This window comes from Lissotriton helveticus, chromosome 6, assembly GCF_964261635.1.
Source record: "Lissotriton helveticus chromosome 6, aLisHel1.1, whole genome shotgun sequence".
NCBI lineage: Eukaryota > Metazoa > Chordata > Amphibia > Caudata > Salamandridae > Lissotriton > Lissotriton helveticus.
The window spans coordinates 348,728,807-348,754,024 of record NC_136067.1 but is presented as its reverse complement, the minus strand read 5'-3'; the positions used below and the strand labels follow the sequence as shown (position 1 = coordinate 348,754,024).

Below are 25,218 nucleotides of genomic sequence, written 5' to 3'. Positions count from 1 at the left end.
TAGAGACCTCTTGGTGTACAGAAACTGCCTCCTCTTAATATTTCCAGTGCATTGAGTCATCGCAAAAACAGAAGTTCTGATCCAGGGCACATCTACCTCATAACCGTAGAAGGTCATAGAAGTGATAGATTCTGTTATGCTGTGTCGCACAGCCACAGCGCAGATCCAATACCGCAAGTCACTCTTTGCTTGTTGTATCCCAACCCCTCTTCCCACTGAGGAACTGTGTGTGTTCTAAGGTTTTGATTCCTAGACAAGTGCTGTCCTCTGGAGAGATAGGAGATCCGTCATCGGCTCCAGTATCATCTCCACCATTGGGACCAGAGGAGTGCACGACAATTTCATGGTAAACAATTGGTAGTAACAGTAACATAAGCTGTGTGAGATGCTACATTATATTTGAGGCGTGTTTTTTACTCCATGAATGTGATTGCTGGAAGGTTAATATTTCATGCCAGCATGCTGTCTTTGCTCTTGTTGTCTATTTGATGTCACTCAGAGCCACTCGGTGAAAAACATTCCTGTAATTCACTGTTATCCATTTAAAATTATATATATATTTGCCCAACATATGAAGATCTCATGCTATTTAGGGTGCAGGGTTGAAACAGATATGTTCTCAATCTGAATATATTTTGGATTGGCAGGATTTCGAGTTTAGTGACCCAATAGTATGTCTTATTATAAGCTAATACATTTGGAGGCAAGTGATTTGGTGCTGATGCCCCCCCCCACTTCCCCATTGACCCACCAGATAGGCCCTTGGCAATGAGAGGAAGTTCAGGTTGTCTCCTCTCAGGATTCAGCTGCTCATTTATGAGGTTGCTTATGATCCGCTAATATCAGTGTCCAGCACACAGGACAAACAAACAGCAAGAATATACAGTCATAACATGAAGATCTCTGCTGAGATTCACCTGTAACAGAATCCTTCAGGGGCAATGAATAGACCCTCCCCCAAAAAATAAATGTGATTGACTGTAACATATATCTTCTCAGACAAACAAAGTACACTCAAATGTGCATGCCAAGCAGAATACCCACAAAAACACAAAGATCTGTGCCCGGGGTATGGAGCGGCTTGCTATAAGTCACACACTGAGTATTCCTCCACGCTCATCGTCCCTGCTTCCTGGTGGTACCCTGGTGGCCCCAAAGTGGTTCCACCCCAACACTTCAGCCTCTTGGTGCTTCAGGGCAGTTGCACCAGGAGTGCTTCACTAGTCAGAAGCAGGACACCAACTGTGACAGGTGACTTTCCTGGTAAACCTGATCTATGCAAGCATCTACAGCTTCCCTCTCATCTCTTCGATAGTGAGATCTGACACCTCTCAATAACACATAGAGGAAACTAAAGCTGTGACAATCAATATAGCACTAAGGTGGGACTGTTAATATGTAAGACATAGGCACCCTAAGGACATGTATAGAGCTGAGCTAATAAGCACGAATCCCTACAAGTACAGAACCACAAAGCACAAGATTAATAGGCGTAAAGTATAGCACAGGCCAAGGAAATGTTTGAGCGCTTCTCCTCAACATTTGTTGCTTGTTTTACAAAATATGTAAAGCTAAAGAGTACAGGGTTAAACTGTGAATAAACATACTCATACATCTTTCACTTCCACTACAAGTAATGCTGAAAGGGTAACCCAACCATAGACCTCAGGAAAAAAACAGCCCGATTCACTGAAGGAGGACTTATTTCTCTCAGCTTCAAAGCCACCAAAAACTAGGAGGTTGGGGTACACCGAATGGAGGGGTATGAGGCACCAGAGGTGATCTGCCAGAGTCTTCTGTAGGTCACAATGAAAGTTTCCTCGGTGCAGGTAAAAGAACACATTTCCGAGTTAAAAAATCCAGCTGATTCAAGACAAGGAGATAAGCATATATTCCATCAGTCAGGAGCTTACAAATACAATTCATCATCCAGGAACCTTACAGAGAATGAATACATGAGAGCACTCAAGATTATTTAATCCTTTGTTGTGGCCACACCTCCAGGCTGGACCATGCTTAATCGGACATTTAAACAATTCCTGGAATAAAACAGTGGTGAGGTAAGGTAACCAAGGCTCTATTGCCTGTGCACCATTGTGGCATGTGGGAAAACTGTCTTCCTTATTTCCTGGAGGACATTACAAAAAACACAATCAGTGCTGAAGATTATTCTGCGCTTAAGGAATGGATAATAATTGGATGACAAAGAATCTTGCTCTTCTGAGAGACAACACTGAGGTACTTGTGCATAAATATATAACATACGTTTTCGTACTTGATGGAAAAGTAATTATTGAGTAGAAAGCCATTTTGACCCCCCCCACCACCACAATAAAAGGGTGATGGATGATGGGGCAAATCCATAATTATGGGACAAAAGTATAATTTCCGTTGGAACTGACTATATTGTATCCTATGCAGAGAAGAGAGTGCTTATTTGTGTGCACTTGTGAGCGTGAAAATACTGATTCATTAAATCAGCTTCTAGTGAATGTTACTAATTATATTTCCGACATGCTGCTGCACAGTCTAAGTATTGTTCTGTTACTTTATGTATTGTTTTCATGTTGCACAGTCACTGCCCTTAGGCCGCGACTGAGCACCTTGTGTGTGTGACCATCGAGAATTCAGGAGCTCTGTCGCAGAGACTGCAAGTTTGCAAGCTACTTCTGCATTACCTTTAGAGTGACCTCAAGGCTACGACGACCAAGGGAATTTTTCAGGCCCCTCTGGAAATTTAAGAATGTTGTTTAAGGCAGGGGGTTTGATTAAGCAAGTTTCAGAGGGATTACTCTTGTATGTGTAGTGTACTGTTGCCCCAAAACATTTCTATCCCAAATAGTTCACTATATTAAACATCCCTGCCATGTCTGGTTCACCTGTTAGGTGTGACCTGGGGACATATTATCAAGCGCTGGCGATATAATTATCGTCGCTTTAGCATCCGTTTTCGGGTGAAAAGCGGCGATAATTATATCGCAACATCATCAAGGACACGCTAGCGAGTGTTTTTCTTACTTAGCGCCCGTTTCATGCACGCCTACCATTGCATCGCTAATGAGATGCAATGTAGGCATTGCTGTCGAAACAACACAGGTAAATATCGCAAAGGCAGCTTTGTGATATTACCAACGAGTTGCAGCGACAATTGTAATTGCGCTAACTCTGCCTTAAAGCAGGAATTTAACATCTGTTAAATTCCTGACTAAGGCATACCTAACACGGGGGGTGGATTGTGCGGCTAAGGCCACAGACAGGGCCTTATTATCAAGCCTATCGCCGTTTTCCATGGAACATATCTGGAAAACCAGCGATGTTCCATGGAAAACTCGCTATCGCTGGATTTCTTATGGCCCACGAGATAATCGTTGATAATATAACAATATCTCGGCCATTAAATCCAGCAATAGTCGGCGATAAGAATAAAAGAGTTAACCGCACTTTGCGATATTTATCGCAACTCCAAGGTAATATGCTCCTTGGTTTGTGAGGGCAGATGGTAAAACCTACAATGTCTCACAGGATTCTTTCGAAGTTTTGTTTTAGAAAATGCTCAATATCTCAGCTGGAAATTTAAGTTAACAATTTCATCATATTATCTTGCCGCGATTTGCTCGACTATCATCCCCTATAGTAACAGACGTTTTGTATCTTACATGGGTGTGCTCATCTTCAACTTTTTGTGCAGATCAGCTATGGCTCTTCACTCTCAACACTCAGTGACAAGCTGCAGTTCCCTTCCTTCATGCGCACTGTCCCTGCCAACTCATTACAGATCATTGCCCTGGCACGCCTAATGAAACATTTTGGCTGGACGTGGGCTGCAGTGGTCGCTTCGGATGATGATGTTGGTGTGCAGGGAGGTCAGGACATAAAGAAAGAGATTGAGAGAAATGGTGGCTGTGTGGCATTCATGGAAAAAATACATTTGAGCTACTCCACTGAGAAGATTCACAGAGTGATAGAAATGATCCGCAGCTTACAGGTCAAGGTAATAATTATTAACAGTCCTGAAGTTCACACCAAGATGTTTCTGGAGACCCTCGCTTCACAGAATGTAACAGACAAAGTGTTGGTATTCTCAGAGTCCTTCACGCTGACCCCCGGGCTCTTCAGAAAGGAAGCCTGGAGAATATTCAATGGATCCATCGCACTCTCCCCCCATGCCATGGACATGCCAGGATTTGTTGAGATTCTCCACTTGCTCCATCCCTCCAAACTGCCAGATGATATTTTCATTAAGATATTCTGGGAGAAGCTATTTAACTGCAAATGGCGAAGCCTCAATGAGACAGGACCTGCCAACAGCATAGATCCTACGAGGAAGACAACGTTTTGTGCAGAGAATCAGACCTTGGATGATGTGGACATGTCGTTTTTTGAGAAGGATGACATGAGTTACACTTACCACACTTACCTGGCAGTCTACGCCTTTGCTCAAGCCTTACACTCTCTGATGTTGTGCCAACAGGAGGAAGGACCTTTCATTAAGGGCACATGCGGAAACATTCAAAACCTTCGGCCATGGCAGGTAAGTGGGCTACTCTGTTCTTTCTGCAAATGTTACAAGTTAACTTATCCCTGTTGTCTGATTTGAGATCAAGGAAATTAGAAACAAATACATTAATAATTGCAGATTTTTTAAGTTTTAAGAAATGTTTGCTCAGAAAGGAAAAGAAAGATGTTGTTCCAAGGTTAGTGATTAGGGGTTACAACACACTGGGCAACCCTATCCCACAGAACATCTGGCAAAAAAACAATATTATAGCAACAATGGTTCAGGGACAAACCTTTGTAAGGAAACACAAATTCTTCATATCGTAAAACACATACATAAAAAACATTGACATAAGGTACCCACAAAACATATATGAAAAAACATTCATAATTGAAAATTATTCATATAACAAAAAACTCATGTTCAACATTAAACTGGAGCTCAAGAGGTTACACAAAACACATAACATACACAAAATACATTGTAAACAAAAAACATTGGCAGAGGTAAACTTAAAATGAAAATGTCCATCAAATGACAGTACAGAATACAATGTATGCTCCTGCTAATTCGCCAAAGGAAGGCATCGACGGTGTTTCGACCATCTCCTAATTCAAAGGTCATCATCAGAACAAGAAACAATAATAGCAACCGTCTGAAACAATCTATAATTAAAAACAAAGGAATTTAAAGGGGTACCAAATATGTTTGAATAAAAGTTAATAAGCAATAACATAAGACCAAACAACCATGTGCCATACAAAACCAAATTAAGGTACAATAATAAATGAAAACCATCACCAACCTCTAGGTTTAGTAAACAAATGAAAAAGAGTGCTGCAAGAATTTAAATAAAGAAAGAGGAAAATCAATCTCAGCAATATCAGATTTTAAAAAGGTTAGGGGAATGTACGTGTACTTATAAGAAACTAAGGGCAAGCACACCTACTTCAAAGAATAGAAAACCCATCCACCGAAAAGGAATCTTCAATACAATTCTCAGGAGTACCTACAATGAAAACTTCTATTAAATATACTACGAACAGCCTCTCACTACCGGGCTGAGAAATATAGAGAACAGATTTGGTGTATAGCAAACTATAGTATATTTGAAAAGGTTCTGTTGATTGCAATTGATGTACACGGTGCGGAGCAATGTACACAGAGGCAACATCCTCCCCTGCAGTAAAAAAACCTGGGGCAGCTTTACTAGGAAGTGCAGCTGTGTGGCAACAGAAGCTCTTTGGCTGCACCATGCTGTGGCACTTCCAAAGCACAGGAATACAACATATTTACAATAATATGTCACATTAATATGTTCTCCCCTGCGCTGGCGCACAAACAGCTGCCATGCGCCGATGCAGGCACCCTTGCACAATGGTGCAAGGGTGCCTGCGTCCTGGGGAGATTGTTTTTGTGCAGGAAGGGGCACCCTCCTGCACAAAAACAGTCACTACAGGCATTTTTCGATTTCCATGCATGCTGTATAATGCAGCACGTATTGAAGTGGAAAAAACGAGGAGAAATTAAAACATTTCTCCTTGTTGCGCTTCCCTATGCCTCCCCTGGGGAGGTCTAGCATTCAGATGCATCATCAGATTAACGATACCTCGTAAATCTAGAAATGTGTCTGGTTCCATGGGTTTTGCTTGGGAACACCCACAGCAACACCCATAGAACGCCCCTTTCACATAAAGTGCGGCATGTAAAGGGGCCATATTTACAAGGACAGGAAAAGCCATCCAGGGGGGATTTTCCTGTACTTGTAAATATGGAGCAGTAAAATACGCCACCAGTACGTCACAAAAAGTGACGTACTGGTGGTGCAGGGGGCTTGTAAATCTGCTGCCCTGTCTTCATTTTTTTTTTAACTAAATTTATTGCCGAACTCACAACCAGGGGGCGTTGCACATGCTTGGCTCCAAATACACTACCAGCTATGTGCGGAGTGCTCTACTGCACCCTTAAAAGACTTCCAATTGACTTTAAAGACAAAGGACCGCAGCCCGGACCGCAACGGTATCCCGATTTATATTAACAACACTGCAAATGAACAATGGGCATGCATAAATAAAATTCTATGTATGCGGGTTAGTTGTGTAATGTAGTCTGACAAGGGTATTTGTATATGCCTCAAGAAAACAAAAAGTGGCAATGCTGAATGTGAGAAGCCTGGAACACTGCAGGCACTGCTTATCAACACAAAACTAGAGACAAACTCATAAAGGGATAATCTCATCAGGTGTTGTGTCAGAACCAGCAGATACATCTAAAAAAAAAAAGAAATCCATAAAAAGAGAGCATCACAACTGTATTCGGAATATAAGAAATCCATTTGATAGAGAGGACATATGCCCAATCCAACTGATATCTAATAAAACATAATCAGCAGAAGGTAAATTGAGACACAAACGATATAATCACTTCAATGTAAAACTACAGATTTACCTTCCTCAGTGTGTTTAAACCTTGATAGATGCTGAGCCTGTCACATCTCAGAATTCAATGACATTTCAACCTATTCTGCATCATCTGAACGTGCCCATCTTTACTCGCTTACATATCTGTTTGATGACCTACTCTGTAGACACAAAGCTCGGGCCCTTACGTAGTGGTGTTATTCTGCCGAAGAGAGGACACGTTCAGACAAATAAAAAATTGGGAATCAGGGCAGGATCAGTATCAAAATTAGATGCACTTATTATTTGGGGGACCGCACTGATACTCCTGCATGTCTAGCTCTCTCCTGGTGGAACATTACATTGTTGGCGTCTGCTCTTCCCCCTGCCTCTCCCTCGGCCTTGTTGTCCTACAAAAAATGTGGGTAACCAGATGCTTGGGGACAGGTACTTGGTCCTTGGTCCTTGGTCCTACCTGGGTTCCGTATTCCACTGTTTTTTATGCTTCTGTTGTGTTATGAGAATAATTTGTGTTTCCTTACAAAGTTTCCTCCCTGAACTATTGTTGGTATAATATAGGTTAGTGTTTAGAACAATTGAATTCTATGTAGGGCACAGAGGTTGAAATGCTAACTCAGAGAAAAGAAACTCCGTAAAAATCATTATCTCTTTGTCCCCAACGCAAATCCAAATTTTGGGGTTCAGGATACAATAGTTTAGGGAACGAAAGCCAGGTGAAAAAAGTGTTTAATAATGGTAATCACAACTCAAAACTGACTCTTTCCTATGTTATGCCCCCAAATCTTTGAATAGATTGGGCTGCCGTAAACCTAATGGCGAGGTGGCAAACATATGCTATGGGAGTCAGGTCTTCTTTGACATATCCATCCTGTAGGAAATCGAGGGGCATATTACCAACAACTAGCGATAATTATCGCTATGATGGCTTAGCGGCAATAATTTTATCGCCGTGTCGCGGCGATTTTTATCGCTTAGGAGCCTTGCTATTATCAAGGTTTATCTCCTAAGCGATAAAAATCGGCCGAAATGCATGAATATCACTGTAAAGTCAGCGATATTCATGCATTACCGAGCTAATGCTCTTAGCCATGTTATCCACCTCCCATTGGATAATATGGCTAAGAATTGCTCAGGGCAGGTGTTAGCTTTTGGAAATATTTACGCTTAGCGCGAATATCTTCAAATGTTGGTAATAGGAGATAGCGATGTTAGCGACTGTTTCCAGTCGCTAACATCTTGGCACGGCCACTTTGCATGTCATTAGTGATAAATATCTCTGACATGCAAAGTGGGGCCCAAGATGGTCCCTATCTCCTACTAACTGTCGCTAACTGGTGTTAGCGACAGCTAGGTAATAAGGAGATCATTTTATATCCGCTTTCTTGGCTTTTAAAGTGAGCAACTCCAAGAAGGATATTTGAAATACATTGACTATAACTGCAATATAACAGTTAGATGATCATTGATTATTCCTTTTTCACAGTTGCTTGGGGTATAAAACTCTGGGGCATATTATCAAGGGGGTTTATCTCCGCTTTTTTGGCTTTAAAAGCCAAGAAAGCGGAGATAAAATTATCTCCCTATTACCTAGCTGTCGCTAACACCAGTTAGCGACAGCTAGTAGGAGATAGCGACCATCTTGGGCCCCACTTTGCATGTCAGAGAAATTTATCACTAATGACATGCAAAGTGGGCGTGCCAAGATGTTAGCGACTGGAAACAGTCGCTAACATCGCTATCTCCTATTACCAACTTTTGGAGATATTCGCGCTAAGCGGGATTATCTCCAAAAGCTAACACCTGCCCTGAGCAGTTCTTAGGCATGTTATCCAATGAGAGGTGGATAACATGGCTAAGAGCATTCACTCGGTAATGCATGAATATCGCTGACTTTTCTGCGATATTCATGCATTGCGGCCGATTTTTATCACATTTGCGATAAACCTTGGTAATACCAAGTTTTATCTGCGATAAAAATCGCCGCAGGTAGGCGATACATTTTTGTCTCTAACCAAGCAATAGCGATAATTATCGCTATTGCTTGGTAATATGCCCCTCTGTTTTGTTTGCCTGGGAAGAAAAAAGACAATATATTTTATGAGTAAGTAAGTAATTGTTTATTTAGGGCACAGCCATTACAACAAATCAAATCCATACAAAAAAGATACATTTTAGATACTTTCAAAAGTTGAGCAATATAAAAACATAAGTCAACAAAGTGTAAACACCTTACTAAAGAGAAGTTAAAAGCATTACATCAAAGCAAAAAAATAATAAAAAAGACAAGACGTCATCCTAAAACAGATTGAAGACCTGACGTGATAACCGGTTGTAGATTTTGGTTGTGGGTCTCCCAATCGTTCGTAAAATATTCAAATAGTCATGACAATGAAAATGTGCAAGATGGCTATCACGGGGGCTATACAAAAGGTGTAAATAAACAGAGTATGTATGGTCTTATGTATTGTAATTATGATGTTGGAAGACATGTAGAGGGCTCCATCATTTACGTAGAAATTGGTGTAATTTATTCATTTAGTTGAGTTTTTGGGTGGTGCACATATTTACACTATATATGGCAAATGAAACCAAATAAAATTAACTATTTGTAACATCGCTGTAATACTAATGACCAGAACCCACTCTGCCTTTATCTAGCTGAACTCTATTGAGACCTGTCAATGGTAGGTGAGACTTTCCTTCAACGCAGATAACCATAACATTTACATAAAGGGTAACATGACACCGGTTGAGGGGTGCATATTAACACCTTCTTGCTCCACCAAGAAGATATGCCCAGATCCTTGGAGAATTTGGACAGGACATTGACCAATATCTGCCATTTTGGACAAAATAAAGAATCACATGCATACTTACTGCATTAAGTTCAGCACATCAGGTAAGATTGAAAGATCAATGATATGGCAGTCTACCTTCTGAAATCAGCATTTAAGGTTCTGAGCTGGCACTGTAGATCAGGCATTGCCACTTCTTCTGTTTCCGTTGACACCTGCACTAACCATCCAATGAGCAGCTGAAAAGAACAGGTAATGTAAATGTGAAAAATTGATTGCCATGTAACCAAAAATTAAAAACATTTAAACGAAATTGAGATCTTCGTCAGTGTCACACTGACAAGAGAAAAAAAACGAATCTCTAAAAAAAGGGTCAATGGAAAAAAGTGGAAACTTGTGTAAATCTCCCCCTATTCTGAAACTTCAACATACAGTGGAATATGAATTGGAATGTACATATTGTAGTTCAATCCAAGGGTTTAGACCATACGCCCACAAGATTGCAAGTCTTGCGATGCTTCAGGACATAACATATTTTGTAAACATTTGGGCTCATTTATGGAGTTTTGGCGTAGGGCAGCACAGCAAGTCATTTTGCTGCGCTGCCCTACATCAAAGTGAAAGGGCAGGAATGCACCTCATTTATCCAATACAGTGAATTCCTGTTGATTCCTCTAGAGCTGGTGCCGTTTTGGCAGCCTAGCTCCAACTTAGCGATACAAAAGGGGACGATGGACGGAGCGTTTGAGCAAATCAAACACTCACCCCCAGTCAACTGATCTGGGTTTAATCCATCACCATTCTTTAGCCCACTCAGCCACCCCATTTCAGACATGGCTATATGCAAATCAGTCTGACCCTGTGCCTCATGGGAACAGTCCAGCCCGAACTGCCAAGCCATGTTGGGCTAAAGAACGGTGATGGATTAAACCCAGATCTTTTGACTGGGTGTGAGTGTTTGATTGATTCAGATGCTGCGTCCATCACCACCCCCTTTTGTAGCTCCAACTTAAGCACCCTTGGACCGTGGTGCAAGAGTGCATGCGTTGTCAACAGGAATGTTTTTGGGTAGGAAGGTACACCTTCATGCAGAAAAACAATCCTGGGAGCACTTTACGTCTTCCTATATGTGCTGCAGAATGAAGCGAGGAGAAATAAAGATATTTCTCGTCGCTGTGTCTCCCCCTGTAGGCCTAAGGTTTTGGCGAATTCATTGGTTTACATGTTTTTTTTAAAACTGGAGAACCATCAAAATCCATGGATATTGTGTGGGATCACCCACCCGAACACCCATGGAATGCCTCCTTAGCGCAACGTAAGGCAACACACAGATTCTCATTGCCTTGCCTTACTAGATATCTATAAGGCAATTCAAAGCCAAGCAAAGTGGCTTTGCATGACTTCATGAATATGATTTTGAAGTTTGCGCTGGCGGAGCATGTCTGCAGAAATATCTAGCAAAAAAGCACCATGCAGTACGCTGCTGAACTCAGCACTGCTGCCTCAAATAAATATCAGATAAGACTGTCTGATAATGCTGTCAGGAAAACAGTTGTTGTAGTCAACAAAGCTGAGAAACAGAAACATCACAAAGAAAATTCCCTCAGTCTACTATGCAAATGTGAGAAGAAGCCATCTCCCAGGAGAAGTGTTTTTCAGCTTCTCCCTGCACTTCGATGGCACAAAATGATTATCTTTGATTCCAAGCAACTGGTCTGCACCGAAGGTGGAGATGTTTACAAAGAATGCAGCACAATGGCATGTGCATCCCGGATGAGAAAACTATCCTTGCTGAGTTCTCTTACACAGGAATGCAGCGATCGTCAATATATGCATGCTTACAGGTATTGATATTGGAAGAGGGCAGACCACAACTAAAGAGCAATGGAGCCTTGAATATGCTAGCATCCCTGATTCAGTCTCTGATGGTAGTGGGGGTTTGGTCTACATGCTGATGGTGAGGATGGATAATGCCTGTTTTCATCTTTTTGGGGTTGGGGGAGGGCAAACAGGCCCCCTTTCTGAGCAGTACAACAGCTTTGGAGACCGCATCTGCCTTGGTCCGATGAGAGGAGTATCCCAGGCAACACCATCCCACAAGACACTTGTGTTCTCTGCCCAGGGGAGTGCAGGCAGGGAAACTAAATGTAATTCTCTGCCAGCATTCTCTCGGGTAGGGAACACAACTTTGCTTCTGCTCTTTGTGAGAAAAGAAAAAAGTTGGGACTGCCTGAGCGGCCACCCCCAAACATTATTATCACACAGTGGGGCATATGTACAAGGAGTTAACGCCGCCTTTGCAGCACTTTTCCGATGGTTTCTTCTGCATTATTTTCATCGCCATATGTACAAGCTGTGGCTAACCATTGTTAGCCGCCGTTTTCCATTGAAACCATCGATAGAAAAGATCACCACTTCCGTTAGCAACAATGACATGCAAAGGAGGCGTTCCCATGCAAAAACAGCCGCTAACCCCACTTTGTGATATTTACAAGGGAACTCTTGAAGGTAGGAGAACCAAAAATACTGCCTCTAACTGCAGTTAGAGGCAGTTTTCTAAGACCAGAAAAAGCTGGTCTTAAAAATGGAGAAAACATTTGGGGCCTCATTTCAGCAGAATTTGGTGCTGGACAGCGCCTGCACGGGTGAACAACACTTACAACGCAACTTTTACATCGCAGAGCCTTTACAACGCAACCATTACAACGCAAACTATTACAACGCATTGCTCTGGGGGGGCGCTCTAGGATAGGGAATAGGTTAATTTACTATCCAATGACCTTCCCTAGTGTCCACGGGGACTGGAGTTGGAATAGTAAATTAAACTATTCACTATCCAGCACCCAAAGCACTATGCGTTGTAATGGACTGCGTTGTAATACTTACGTTGTAAAGGCATGTGATGTAAATGCATGCGTTGTAATGTCATACATCCCGCTGCACGCAATGTTGCTGCCCTGCCCAACAAAAAAACTACAGGGCAAGAGGTGCACCATCAATAAGTTCTTTCGCATTCCTGGGCCTCTGTCATGAAAAGTGTTGCAGCGCTGCGACAAGACAGCGTTGCAACACTTTTCACTGCGCCCTTCTTGTGACACCATGTATGCGCTGTATTCAGTGGAGAGCACTTCATGACACAAGCAATGACAGATAAGTCTGGAATCCTGATGCATCTGTCTGCGCTAAAGTCACGCATTGCTGCAGCTGTTTCATAAGCATGACACAACTCCAGCAATGCATGAGGCCAGCCTATCCATGGGGCACTGCGTTACCCTTATGCCTGCCATCAGGGTACAATTGTGGCAGTGAAATCTGATGGATTTCACTGTGCCACTCCTATGAGGCCTTGTCACGTGGGAACACACACCCTGCATACATTATACCTGATGCAGATATGGTGTGGCACAGGGCTTCACAAGGTCACACATACGCCTACATACATCACTTTGTTAATACGGTGCAACGTGGTGCTAGATTTTGCCTGGTATTTTCTTGAGGGGTACCAGGGTGTCGTCGCAGTTGGAGATCCATCGGTGGCAGTAGCACGCTGCGGTATTATTGCCTGCAAGTGTTGACGGAGTGGTGGAGCTGGGGGAGTTGACAAGAAGTTCTTCGGTGGTCTTGATCCAGCTGCGAGGAGGGGTGATGAAGGCTGTGGTGTACGGTGGACATGGTGAAGACCTGATGTGTACAATGATGGTTGGTCCAGGAGAATCCGGTGGTGTGGCTGTAGTTGAAGTTCCCGCTGGCGGAGGAGACGTGCTCGGCCGTGTGTCTTGCTATGTGGCTTGCTGCAGTGACTAGCTGCTTGAGTCTGATGTGGGTGAGCTTCCCCAGGAGGGGGTGTTGTTCTGGTCACTGGGGTTGTCCAGGTGGAAGTAAAGTTCACTGAGTAGGATGTCGTCGGTAGATGGGAGAGCCTGGGGTGCAATGAGGTCTATAATGGTATCAGAGAATGGGGGTCCATGGCCCTGGAGGCCTGCAGATAAGGGTGCCGCAGAGGAGGGGGTTGGGGTTGGCCCATATCTGGAAGTTGAGGTGTTCCATGGTCACCGTTGGGTCAATAGAGTGCATGGTAAGTCGGAGTGTGCTTCTGTAGGAGATGGCAATGTCTCCTCCTAGACGGTTGGGGTGGTCCTTGTGGGTGATTTAGATAGAAGCTGTCAGTGATGGCGATGTCCGGTCCGGAGGAGAGGTTGGTCCTGGCAGGTGATGTGGCATCCAGGGTTGATGCCGAGGAGGGTGCTTGCGTTGTAGCGGTGGAGTGTCCGAGAGGAAGGGGCCCTGTGGCTGAGCGCGGTCCAGGGGCAGACGGACGCAGACGGGCTTGCCTATGGCTTGCCTTTGGCACGCGAGACGTCCATTACAATGCAATTGTAATGCCTTTACAACACAACTAAAAACAATGCAGGTGCCTTTACATCGCATTTCATTTCAAGGCATTGTGAGGTTAGTAACAGTGTTTTTTAGGTTTTAGGGTGGGTATGGGTTTTGGGGTTCAGAGATGAAATTTTGGGTGTATTATGGGGTATAATATGAAATTTGGGTGTGTTTTGAGGTCAGATATGAATTTTAGGGTGTGTTTCGGGAGGGTCAAAGATTAATTTCAGGGTTCAGGGTGTGTTTTGGGGGTCAAATAAGAATGTTAGTGTTAAGGGTGTGTTTTGGGGTGCAAGGGTTAGTTTTAGGGTTGCACACACTGAAGTGGCAATAGTAACTTTTTCATCTCCGCTTTCCAGCACTTTCCCTGCTGTTGCAACATGCGTAGTATTAGAATGCATTGTAATAGAATGCGATGTAATGGTATGCGTTGTAACATCATATATACCTTTGCACACCAGTGATACTCCCACTGCGCATAGGAGCACAGCGCCTGCCATAGAGAAGTGCTGCGGAGGGCACTAGACAGCTGGGAGGTGGGAAATGCCAGAAAGGACATTTGATGAGACGGGGACATGGGGGTGTGTGTGGGAGCATGTGTTAAAATATTTAAATGAAGGACATTTTACCTCGAGGCCAGGTCCTGTGTCTTCGTTGCTCCTGCTCTCCTGAGTCTGCTTGAAAGCAGTGGGGTGATGCTTTTCCGTCAATGCGGATGAGCCGCCACTGGGGATGCGTCACACCCGGTGCTAGGAGACTCAATCCCCGGCCCTCCTCTGCTACGCGTCCCACCTTCTCCTTACCTGGACCTTGACTCTGTGGCGCAATCAGCTGCACTCTCTCCAAATCAGTGACTCACCCAGCTGGATCCTCAGCCAGGTGGCATTTCACAAGCCTGGGTACAGCAGTCGCCGCCAAGTCCACTGGGGAACCTGCAGAAGCAGGTGATGCAGCAGGGCCGCCTTAGGCGTAATGTTGCAGCACTCCCACCACACAAGGTCAGTGCAGCTCAGGGGCCTCACCCTCCACAGCGTATGGCCAATGGAAATTCATCAAGCCTGTGATGCAGAGAGGTGCTGCACACCATTGTTAATCCCCTCCGTGCACCCCGGTGTAGTGGTGGATCGTAGTATGCAAAGTATGCAAAGTGTCTCCGTGCGCTCTGTCAGACTACACGACCAGGTAAGGGCGATCGCCGCGCCTCTATATCTACTGCCATGGACCATCGACTTCACTGCACCTCCGCTTCCCACTCCAGACTCCAGACGCAGGACCAGCAAGGCCTCTGGGTCCTAAGGACTGTCGGCGATTTCAAGGTTTTGGATGCCATTCTCTTGCAAGCGTGCCCAATGATAAGTGATGCATCACTGATGTTGCACCACAATGCGTCTCTTTTCATGGACGTGGCCCTGCATTTTCTCTTCCCCTGGGACTCCCTTGGGACTCTAGCTGGTCATCCTGGATGTTGGGGGGCTTGAGGGGTTGTTGATCTGTGCTGCACTTAGCCCTGGCTGCTCTATTCTGCATTCCATTGTTTTTTTGACTATTTTTCATTTAAGGATGACTGATAGGCTATTTCTGGCTATAGAGGTAAACAAAAGCTAACATTGGGCTGACTAATGTGCATTTTCTTGCTGCTAATGGGCCTTTCATTAGTTTTTGCCCGCTAGCGCCGGAATTCCTATCGTCATCATGCTAATGTCACCGGCAGTTTTCACTGCCGAACCCTGAAGCTATCACCATGTAGCGACGTCTTGTGAATACGTTGCTAACAAGGAGATAGTTTTCAGCTGTACATGGCGGTAAGAAAACTGCTGCTAACTAGCGTTAGCGCTAGTTATTGTCAGTCCTTGTACATATGCCCCAGTAACTCTTGTGAGTTATTAAAACAATGAGCCCCAGGACAGCTTCTCATATTTTCTTAAAACATTCCAGACTGGAGCTGTATACTCTACAGCTGGATTGCTGGGACCCTTTTTGGTTGGTTGTATAGCTGCACTTTGTGGCCCGATAATATTTTCAAAAAAGACTCAAGGACGTGTGTAATGTTATTATTTAAAAATGTGTTATTGAAAATATTTTGAGACAATCCATAATATAGAACATTGCACTGTGTGAATTTATAAAATATAGAATTGATTATAGTTATTGCCACTTTGTGATAAAACCAGTAAGTCTACTAAATATATGTTGATGTGCTGACCACTTGATAAACCCAATAGGTCTGCTGCTTTTTATATTTTGGTGTTCTGATCCTTGACAAAGGCAGCAGGTCCGCTTTACCTAAAATGACACCCTTTATCTTGTTGTATGACATAGTCAGCTGTACGTGACTGCGTTGTGCCCTCCACCCACCCAAACACTGTGTGTGGCTAAGGGTTGCTCACCCAAAACCTCGCTGCAAACAGCAATAGACTTTTCACTTTATGTTAAACAAGCATAAAAATTCACTGCAAAAAAATAAAGTTTATAGATACATTATAGTTTGACATCGTTATAATACTTTACTATATATTAAAAAAGACTTTAGAAATTCTATGAAAAAACAAAGGTCAAAGGAACGTTATATTTAAGTGAAAATGTCAGTTAGAACCCAGAAGTAACTTTAACTCTCACCCCACTGTGCACTGCTTATCACCTCACATATTACATCACTCATAACATTTTCTATGACACAATTGAGAACATCTAAAATTATATCATTGATGACAAAACTTTGCAGGCCAGAGGCACGGTTGATAGTCACTTTAGGAAATGAGTTTTAATTGTAATTGTATTTCTATACCACTTACTACTCCTGATGAGGCGTTTAAGCACTTTGTGGAGTGTAGCACACTGCTCCAATACTCAAGGTTAGTGGTTAACTCAGTGGTTAAATGTGTGTTATTGTGATTAGTGATGTGCTTTTAGGGAAAGAATTGCATTCATAGTTATAGTTACTTGAAAAATGTATAACTGGTGAATTTCAATGGTTTGTTTAAAAAGTTATGTTCTAACTATAACGTTCCATTAACTTTTGTTTTTTTCATTAATTATGTATATTACTCAGTGTCGGTTAGCACAAGCTAGTCATAGTTAGGACTGTGTTTCCATGCAAAATGCATTTTTGTTTTGCTTGTATCTTTATTGCTGTTAGAACTGGGGTTTCTGGTTGGCTAAGGCTTGCGCCAAAGCCAGGCAGAAACCACCAATCTAGTCAGGGCAAGGGAGTTATACGCCAAAGATAACCCCTGCTCACCCCCTTGGTAGTTTGGCACGAGCAGACATGCTTATCCCGGAGACAACGTGTAAAGCATTTGCGCACGCACACAGCAACAACATCCCAGGCACACTACAAAAGGAACTCCACACAAGGTTATATAAAAAATACTTTTGTATTCTTAAAACACATCAGATAGTAATCACACAATCTACATTGTGCCAACTGGCACGGGCAATATTCACACAGGATTATTTACACAGGACAGGGCCACGTGGGCCACTGTCAGGATCAGCGCTTAGTAGAAATAGCACTTAGAGTAACTGTAGCACCAAATAACAATTATAGAACACAACCAGTAACCACTGGTAAAAGGTAGGTACACACTACGCAATACTAATCACCATAGGCATAGATCACGCAGGGACACAAACTCACTAGTATAAACTATACTAGGCACAACAACCTCCTAAGCATGAAAACACATTTAGAGGTATCACAGGCATAACGGCATTGCACATTACGCATAAATCACATTAGACCTAACCAGTATAAATACAGTAGGCAATCACCTTGCGCCACATATAGAGCACATAAATCACATTAGGGCCTTGCGCCCTATACAAGTACCAGCCCCCCTGGCCAACTGGCCATCTCAAGAAGGGGCTCAAATGCCCTGTGTCCAGAATGTCAGGGCATGCTGCCAACGCAGCGCCAGTCAGGGGTGCGCCACCGGCGCAAGCCTAAACGTTGCAGCTGCCCACTACTTGCTGGGCCGCTGAGAACAAAAACAGGGCCTAAACGCTGCAGCTGGCACTAAGTGCTGTGCAGCTGTGGAAGGCCTGGCACCTCTGTGCCACTTCTGTCCCTCTCAGGGACTCTCTCTCAAAGGGCACCTAAATGGTGCAGCTGCCCACTACTTCCTGGGCAGCTGGGAAAGTCACAAATGCAACATGGGCTCTCACTGGCCCTTGGGACAAACTGCGCCAAATGCTGTAGCCCTCTAGGTTCTGACCATCATCAGCAACGCAATGGAGCCCTCCAGGCTCTAGGAACAGCTTAGGGGTGGTGGAGCCATCGGGCTCTAAAATCAACTGTGCCCCAGGAGCCCACTGGCTCCTTAAACACCAAGGTGCCCCCACCGTTGGAGCCTTCCTTCTGGCTTTGAAACAAAAACGTGTCTATGGAGCCCTCTGCTCCAGTCCTAAACTACTTGTGCGCCCATCTTAGATGCAGCCCTGGCCCCCAAACACTGAGGCATCCCCGGGGGATTAGCACAGGTCTCTCGGGCCCTTCACGGGCTTTCTGAAACAACTGTGCGCCTTGGAGCCCTCTAGGCTCTTAAAACAAAAAGGTTGGAGTGGTCCGCTGCATCGGCCCTGTCCTGTTATGGGCGCAAGGGGGGGGGCACCGACAACATGCTCTGACACCACCCCCCTAAACAACAAAGTATGGGCCCCCCAGGGCCCGAGTAAACATTTGGGCCAAACATTGGAGCAGCCCTCTGTGGAAGCAGGGCTGCTCTGGGTAGGGGCACCGGCAGGGTGCCTCGACGTCCCTCCCTCCCAACCATCTTCTACTCACTGGCTCGTTGGAGGCACTTCTCCGCTCTTCGCCCGGTCCCTCCCCTGGGACCGGGACTTTACCGTGGAGCCTGGAGGCTCCAGCGCTCCTCTCTCCTGCGCGGGTGGGGGACTCGGCCCGGGGAGCTCTTGGTTCTTCGGTCGGGCTCCTCCCTCATGTCCTCCCGACGCGGGGCTCTCTCCTCCTTACGAGAGCCCCGCCTGCAATCCATGTCGGCGCACGGGGCTCCCGCTTCGCACCGGGAGCCTCATGGCCGCACTTCCTCTTCCGTCCTGCGGCTCCGCCCACAACCAAGCGGGCCGCGGGCAGCGGCAATCCGGGCATCAGAGGGGTAGCTCCCTCGGTAATAATGATAAACAGCGGGGTGGGCACCCGCTTTACCACGGTTACGAACAACGGGGTGGGCACCCGTAATATAAGTAAAGAAGCGGGGTGGCACCCGCAATAAGCAAAAAGCATAGGAAATCCCTCTGAAGGGGATTGCAGCGCGGCACTGCGAGGGACTGGCAGGAGTGCTTCCTTCCGGGATAACGACAGCCCTCTGCCAACAAGAAAAAAATAAAGCGCTCACGAGGCGCTGGGGGGCACTAATACTCCAAGGTCCCCAGGAATGACCCCCTAAAGCAAAAAGGGGTCCCAGCAACAAGGTCTTCCGGCATCCAGAGCATTCAGGGGCTGGGCAGGGCCCAAGGAGGCAAGCCTTCCCCTGGGCCCCAGCAGCAGCACGCCCCTGATAGATTCAAGTGGAACTCAAGAACATTTTCATGGGGTCACAGCCCCCTTTTTATACACCAAAATCCTTTGTCAAGCAGGGTGCAGGCAATGGGAGAACCAGCGACAACCGGTTATGGGGAACTCCTGAGCACTTTGTTTTGCTCTGCCCCTCTCTCCCTTTCACTGGCCAGGCTGGGGACATCAGATGCACCCCAGGGGGTGGAGCCAGTATTGTGGAGGGAAGGCCCAGCCCTATTCAGGTCCCAGGTGTACTCCTCCCTCCTATCAACATGCGGATCTCTCCATTCACCACCGGGGCAGACCCATCCTGACTCCTCGAGCCAGGCACACCAGCCAGCTCCAGCCAATCACAAGCCAGGCAGCCAATTCACATATACTGCACAGACATGCCAACTTCTAAAAGTGGCACTTTCACACTAGACACAATAAATCTGCACACATCATTGCACAGCATTTAATCTCACGAGTTCGCACATACCAAACTCGCCCCTGCACTCCCCACACATCAGGAACTACCATGGACACACATATTCCCCATGCATTCCTATGGGAGGGCAGGCCAGTCTCACCACACATACACAGAGAGCTCACGCACTTTACACTGGACCACAGTGAAAAAGTGTGCAGAGGCCTAAAATCACCGACACCAGGTTACAGAAACAGGCTAGGCAAATGCAAAACGTTTCGGGGTGAACCTGCCAATAGGGCCAAGTCCAACAATTGCTGTTTGATGAATCCTCACAAAACTATCCTCAACTGTTTTTTTTCTACCACAGCTCCTTCCTGAAAAGTTTGAGGTGATCGTGAAGTGGGGGCTGGGACAAAGGGGGGTCCCAAATGTGCTTTCTGCATTAATTTCTCCATAAGAACTTTAGACACAGATTCAACACAAACATCTGAAGAGATTTTCACCACATATGGCATAAAGCTAGATCTTTGTCCAGAAAGAGTTCTTTTTATAATGTGCTTTGGGTAAATTTGTTCAGTATTTTTTTTGGAGCAATTAATGCTCAAAAACGTTTTAGCTTTCGTTCTCTGGACGATCCGCTGGCCTACAGATCTCATGGAGAGATCTGATTGGCTGCCACTCATTGCCGGCTCTAGGGCAGTGCGACCGGTGCCACCACACCAGGTTCTGTCTTTGCACAGGGGCGCCTGTTGGCTTGCTTATATTGGTTTTAAAAGCACCCTCTGCAGCGTTCCTGGCCTCCAGCAATTTTCAGACAACAATAAAAATGTTAAAATAACTCAGGTGATTAATGTTCTTCCTGGAGAGAGACCAGAGTTTTGTCTAGTGGAAGTTTTGATTCATCATAAGATAGCACAGAGTGTTAACATTTCTGCTGCAAAGAATGTGTACCAGGCAAATCACAAAGGGAACATAACATAAATAGGTCAGCGGACTACTGCTTTCGTCAGAGATTTCCTTTTTTTACTTGCATTTAATAAGGTAAAATCCTAATAAAAAACTGTGCGCTATTAACGATCATCAAAGAACTGAAATGTAGACTTCAAGTAGAGATTAAAGCGTATTGATTTTTTCCCCAGACTTTCATTATCCTAATATTGCACAAAGGGTTCATTTTGGTAGAAATCAATTCTGATTATTAAAGAGAACCCTCAACCATGGTGTTAGGTTTTAAATTCTGAGTTTGTGCTACTCCAGACCAAGTCCCCCTAAACTATACTGCCTACCAGTATGGGTGACTTATAAATCCTACCCCTCTGTCCTATGTAAGGTTTCCTTTACATTGGTTTGCACACATTGATTTATTGTCTCTGTAGCGTGTGTGCAATGTTAAGTGCTCTGACAGCCTTCACTTTAATGAGTGACACTATAAAACAAATTAAATGCATCTGAGTGACAGTGGTTATGGAGACTGTTAAAGGGTTAAAGTGTGGTAGTGCAGGAATCCGTTGCAAAGGTAGTCATGGGGGGTCACCAAAAAACATTGTTGCACTGGGCACCACTAATGCTAAAACCAGCCCTGCTGCCACCACATCCCCTCCCTAAGCCTTAAAAGGCAACAGGAAGCCATTCAACTGGGGCCGTACACAACTTTAAAGGGAGGGTGCCATGTAGCTCCTTCTCCCTGAGCCTAATAAGGCTCTGGGGACCCCAATTCCCGGGTCAGCTCACAGACTGTGTCCTGAGAAAGCCTGACCTGGGTCACAGTAGGTTCCGTGCCCACATCAGCATAGAAGGAAACTATATGTTTCTGGTGGAAAGCATTTCCACCGCCTGGTGGGAGAATTTGTATTTCTTCTCCCTCAGGTGAGAGCAAAAGTGCCCTCCCTACGTGCAGGAGAGTGGCCAGGTAAGGCATGTCTGCTTCAAACTGGCAGGAGATTTAAAAATGCTTCCACCGTCTGGGAGCATACTTTTGTTTCCCTAGCCTCACTCTTGTGGGCAGGGAAGCACACATTGCTCCCACTGGTGCAAGCTAGGCATAAACAACTGCTCCCCCGAGGCCGGACAATGCCAGCCTCTGCAGCATATTGAGGTGGCAGGGTTCCTGGAAGTCCCCTCGTGGTACCAACTTGCTGCTTGCTGTGTGCTCCAGGTGCGAACGGAGGCTCTTATCTGCAAATAAGTCATGTCCTGGAGATGGGATCAATGGGCTAAAATAGGCTAGGGGAGGTGGGCCAAGGGCCCCATGCCCCCTCCCCTTTCAGTTAAGCCAGGGGGGATGGGCACCTGGGGCCTATTCAGGCTCAGGAAAGGAGGCCCCCTTTCCCTTTTTATTCGAATTTGAGCCTGGGAGATAGGTCTCCAGGGGCCTACTAAAGTTTTCAGAGTGGGTATGTGCGCCCCCCATACCATATGGTTTTGCCCTGGGAATGGAATCCCTGGGGCCAATATTGGCTCAGGCAGGAGGCCATATGCCCCTCTCCCTTTTACATATATCATTTGATCCTGGGGAATAGGGTCCCTGGGGTCAAAGTGGCTCAGGGAGGATGGGCAATTCGTGGGGTTGGTAGCAGGGCTTGGCAACAGGCTAAGCCCTGTGGCCAACCTCCCACTGTGCATTACTGGAGACCTATGTAGTGCACAGTTAGATTGACGTATGGTAATAAAATATTTCTTTATGTTTAAAAAACCTCAAATTCACTTAAAAAACTAAGGTGAAAATTATAATTATATCCAATTTTGCATTTAAAAAACCATATACATTCACTGAAAAAAGCAAAGGTTAAAGGAACATCATAGTAAGGGGAAAATGTCAGTACAAATGTGCCATTTTCAACAAACAGATCTACTGAAATTTACCAGTTTAAGTTATCTCAAGGACTATAACTCATGCCTTACGTTAACTATGACTTGTGCCCTCACCCCACAGAAAACACAGAAATTCAATGGAAAAAAGGTTAAAATGATGCTATAGCATTATTTAGGCATTAAGAAGATATAGAAGCTATCATTTAAAAAATGAAAACGCTGAAATTTGCCAGTTATAGTTTAGTGAACTAACTATAAATTGCTCCCACTTGTACACTGCTTATTACCTTACATATTCCATCACTCATGACATGATCAATGAATTCATTGATGATATTTCAAATACCATCATTAATGACAACGCCAATGACACATACAATTACATCATCCTTGCTACTGTTATTCACATTAATCCATATGCTCTTACATCCTGTTAAAAAAGAAAGTTATTAGTAAATGGATATAGTCAGATACAGCATAGAGTTTCTGTATGTACCTGTGTGGGTGCATAGAATGGAAATAGTGTAAACCTTTGAGGCAAGTGTGGTAATGCATGTTGAAAGTTATATGACTCACTGTTTTCACACCAGTAAAGTTTGGGGCGCAAGTAATGGAACCATGTTAAATAAATTAAAGCCTCAACACAAATGATGAGTGTTGTACTTTGATATCCTTTCCTTGCTACTCAGCATGTATGAATGTGTACTGGAATGTTAGAATGTTGATGTGAGAGCAGAATGTTGGTGTGCCTAGTTGTGAGAGAAAAAGCGAGTTGGAGACTGAGGGCTGAGCAGCAAAGAAACTGCTCCTGGTGGGGCCTTGAATTATACTTGAATATACCATCTTCCATCTCAGCTTAAATAAACCTCTACATGAAACTTACCTCATGACTACGTCTGGAGTTCCTACCATTCATCTTTGTAACAATGAGGTTGCAGTGGCACGTTTTAAAGTACGTTGTAGGTGAAATCCAAAGCACATCTCAAATAAACTGTGAGATAAGACAAAGCTTCTGTTCACAATTTCTTATGCACCAGTTGAAGTAAGGGCACGTGCCCATGTTAAATAGTTGTTAGACAGTGGGATTGACAAATTATAGGCAGAAAAGATGTACCAAAGGTGAAGATGTTTATTTGCATAACTTTGCTTATGTTTATGGGGCATTTCAGATTATTGAATGTAGGGTGACCATTTACAGATTACTTAACTCACACTTTGGTTCTAAGCATGGCTCTAAGGTGGTATTTCATTATGCTCCTCTCAGAATTGTGCATAGAGCATTTTTGCAAACTGCGGAGGGCTGCACATAGGGTCTGGCACAAGGTGTCTTATCAGTGGTAAATACAAACTCTTGACTTAATATTGTAGGTCATGGGAAGTCTTCAAATGGATGATCTCCCATTAAGGTGAATACAGTACAAATGTTTTTTTGGAGGTAGTCCAAGGTTTAAAAAGGGGTAACCCCATTAAAGTGTACAGAGGCATCTTGTTTGTTAGGTGGGTAAATACCAGTAAAACAGAGGGCCTCATTTATGAGGTTTTGCAGTAGGGAAGCGCTTCCCTACGGCAAAAGAAAAGGGCAGAAACGCGCCGTATCTATAAGATACATTGATAGCAACAAGGGGCCCCAATTTAGTCAACAAGGGACCTCGGGGAACAATTTTTTCACACACCACAGTGGTCCCATGCACATTCCAGTACAAAACAAATAAATATAGACGGAATCAATTCTATATTTAGAATGACATGTCCAGCCGGACAGAGGTCTTTCAAGTTTACTTAATAAACAATGTTTCAGGATAAAACAAAGATACCTTCCACAAAACCCTTGTGTGGTACACAAGCCTGTGCCCAACACTTGCGGGGTGTTTACAGTTGAAGGAAAATAGGAAAGGTTTTTAAGGCAAACAAGCGTTCTTCTGTTCATATGTTAATTATACAGAAAATAACAAGTCGCACCACTACATCAATTTAGCAATCAAATATTCGTATAAGGTGCTTAAGCAAGTCGACGGCGTTTCGGTCCCCCTAAAGGGTCATGGGGACCATCATCAGGACAAACAAATAATTGCCTTTATCGCTAACCCTCAAAAATGCCTAACAGAAAGGAAATAAGGAGAAAAAATACAGAGCACCAATAATTTCAGAACAAGTGACTCTCTGTGCAGAGTGCATACAACCGTTACTGAAGTGAAGATGCTGCAGGGTTTCCAAGAGAAATATTTACATGCGAGTGAAGAGATGGTGGCAGATTAGTAGAGCAAGCTAGTCGGCGTTGTGCCAAGGCTGGTAACTGGTGCCTATCGTGGTAGTGCTTAATGGCACTCAACAATGGAGCGTGGTTCGTTGTGACTATTGATGCCTTAATGTGGTAGTGCCTATTCGTA

The 25,218-nt window shown here is 44.4% G+C and overlaps 1 protein-coding gene across 1 annotated transcript in view; it reads left to right on the top strand.

The window, feature by feature from the left end:
- Window positions 1–25,218, top strand: part of LOC144762302 (extracellular calcium-sensing receptor-like) — a 131,875-nt gene that overhangs the window by 28,874 nt on the left and 77,783 nt on the right. Inside the window, exon 2 of the mRNA XM_078647450.1 lies at window positions 3,689–4,531. Within this exon, the coding sequence (XP_078503576.1) occupies window positions 3,689–4,531 (843 nt within the window). The remainder of the gene's footprint in view (window positions 1–3,688; window positions 4,532–25,218) is intronic.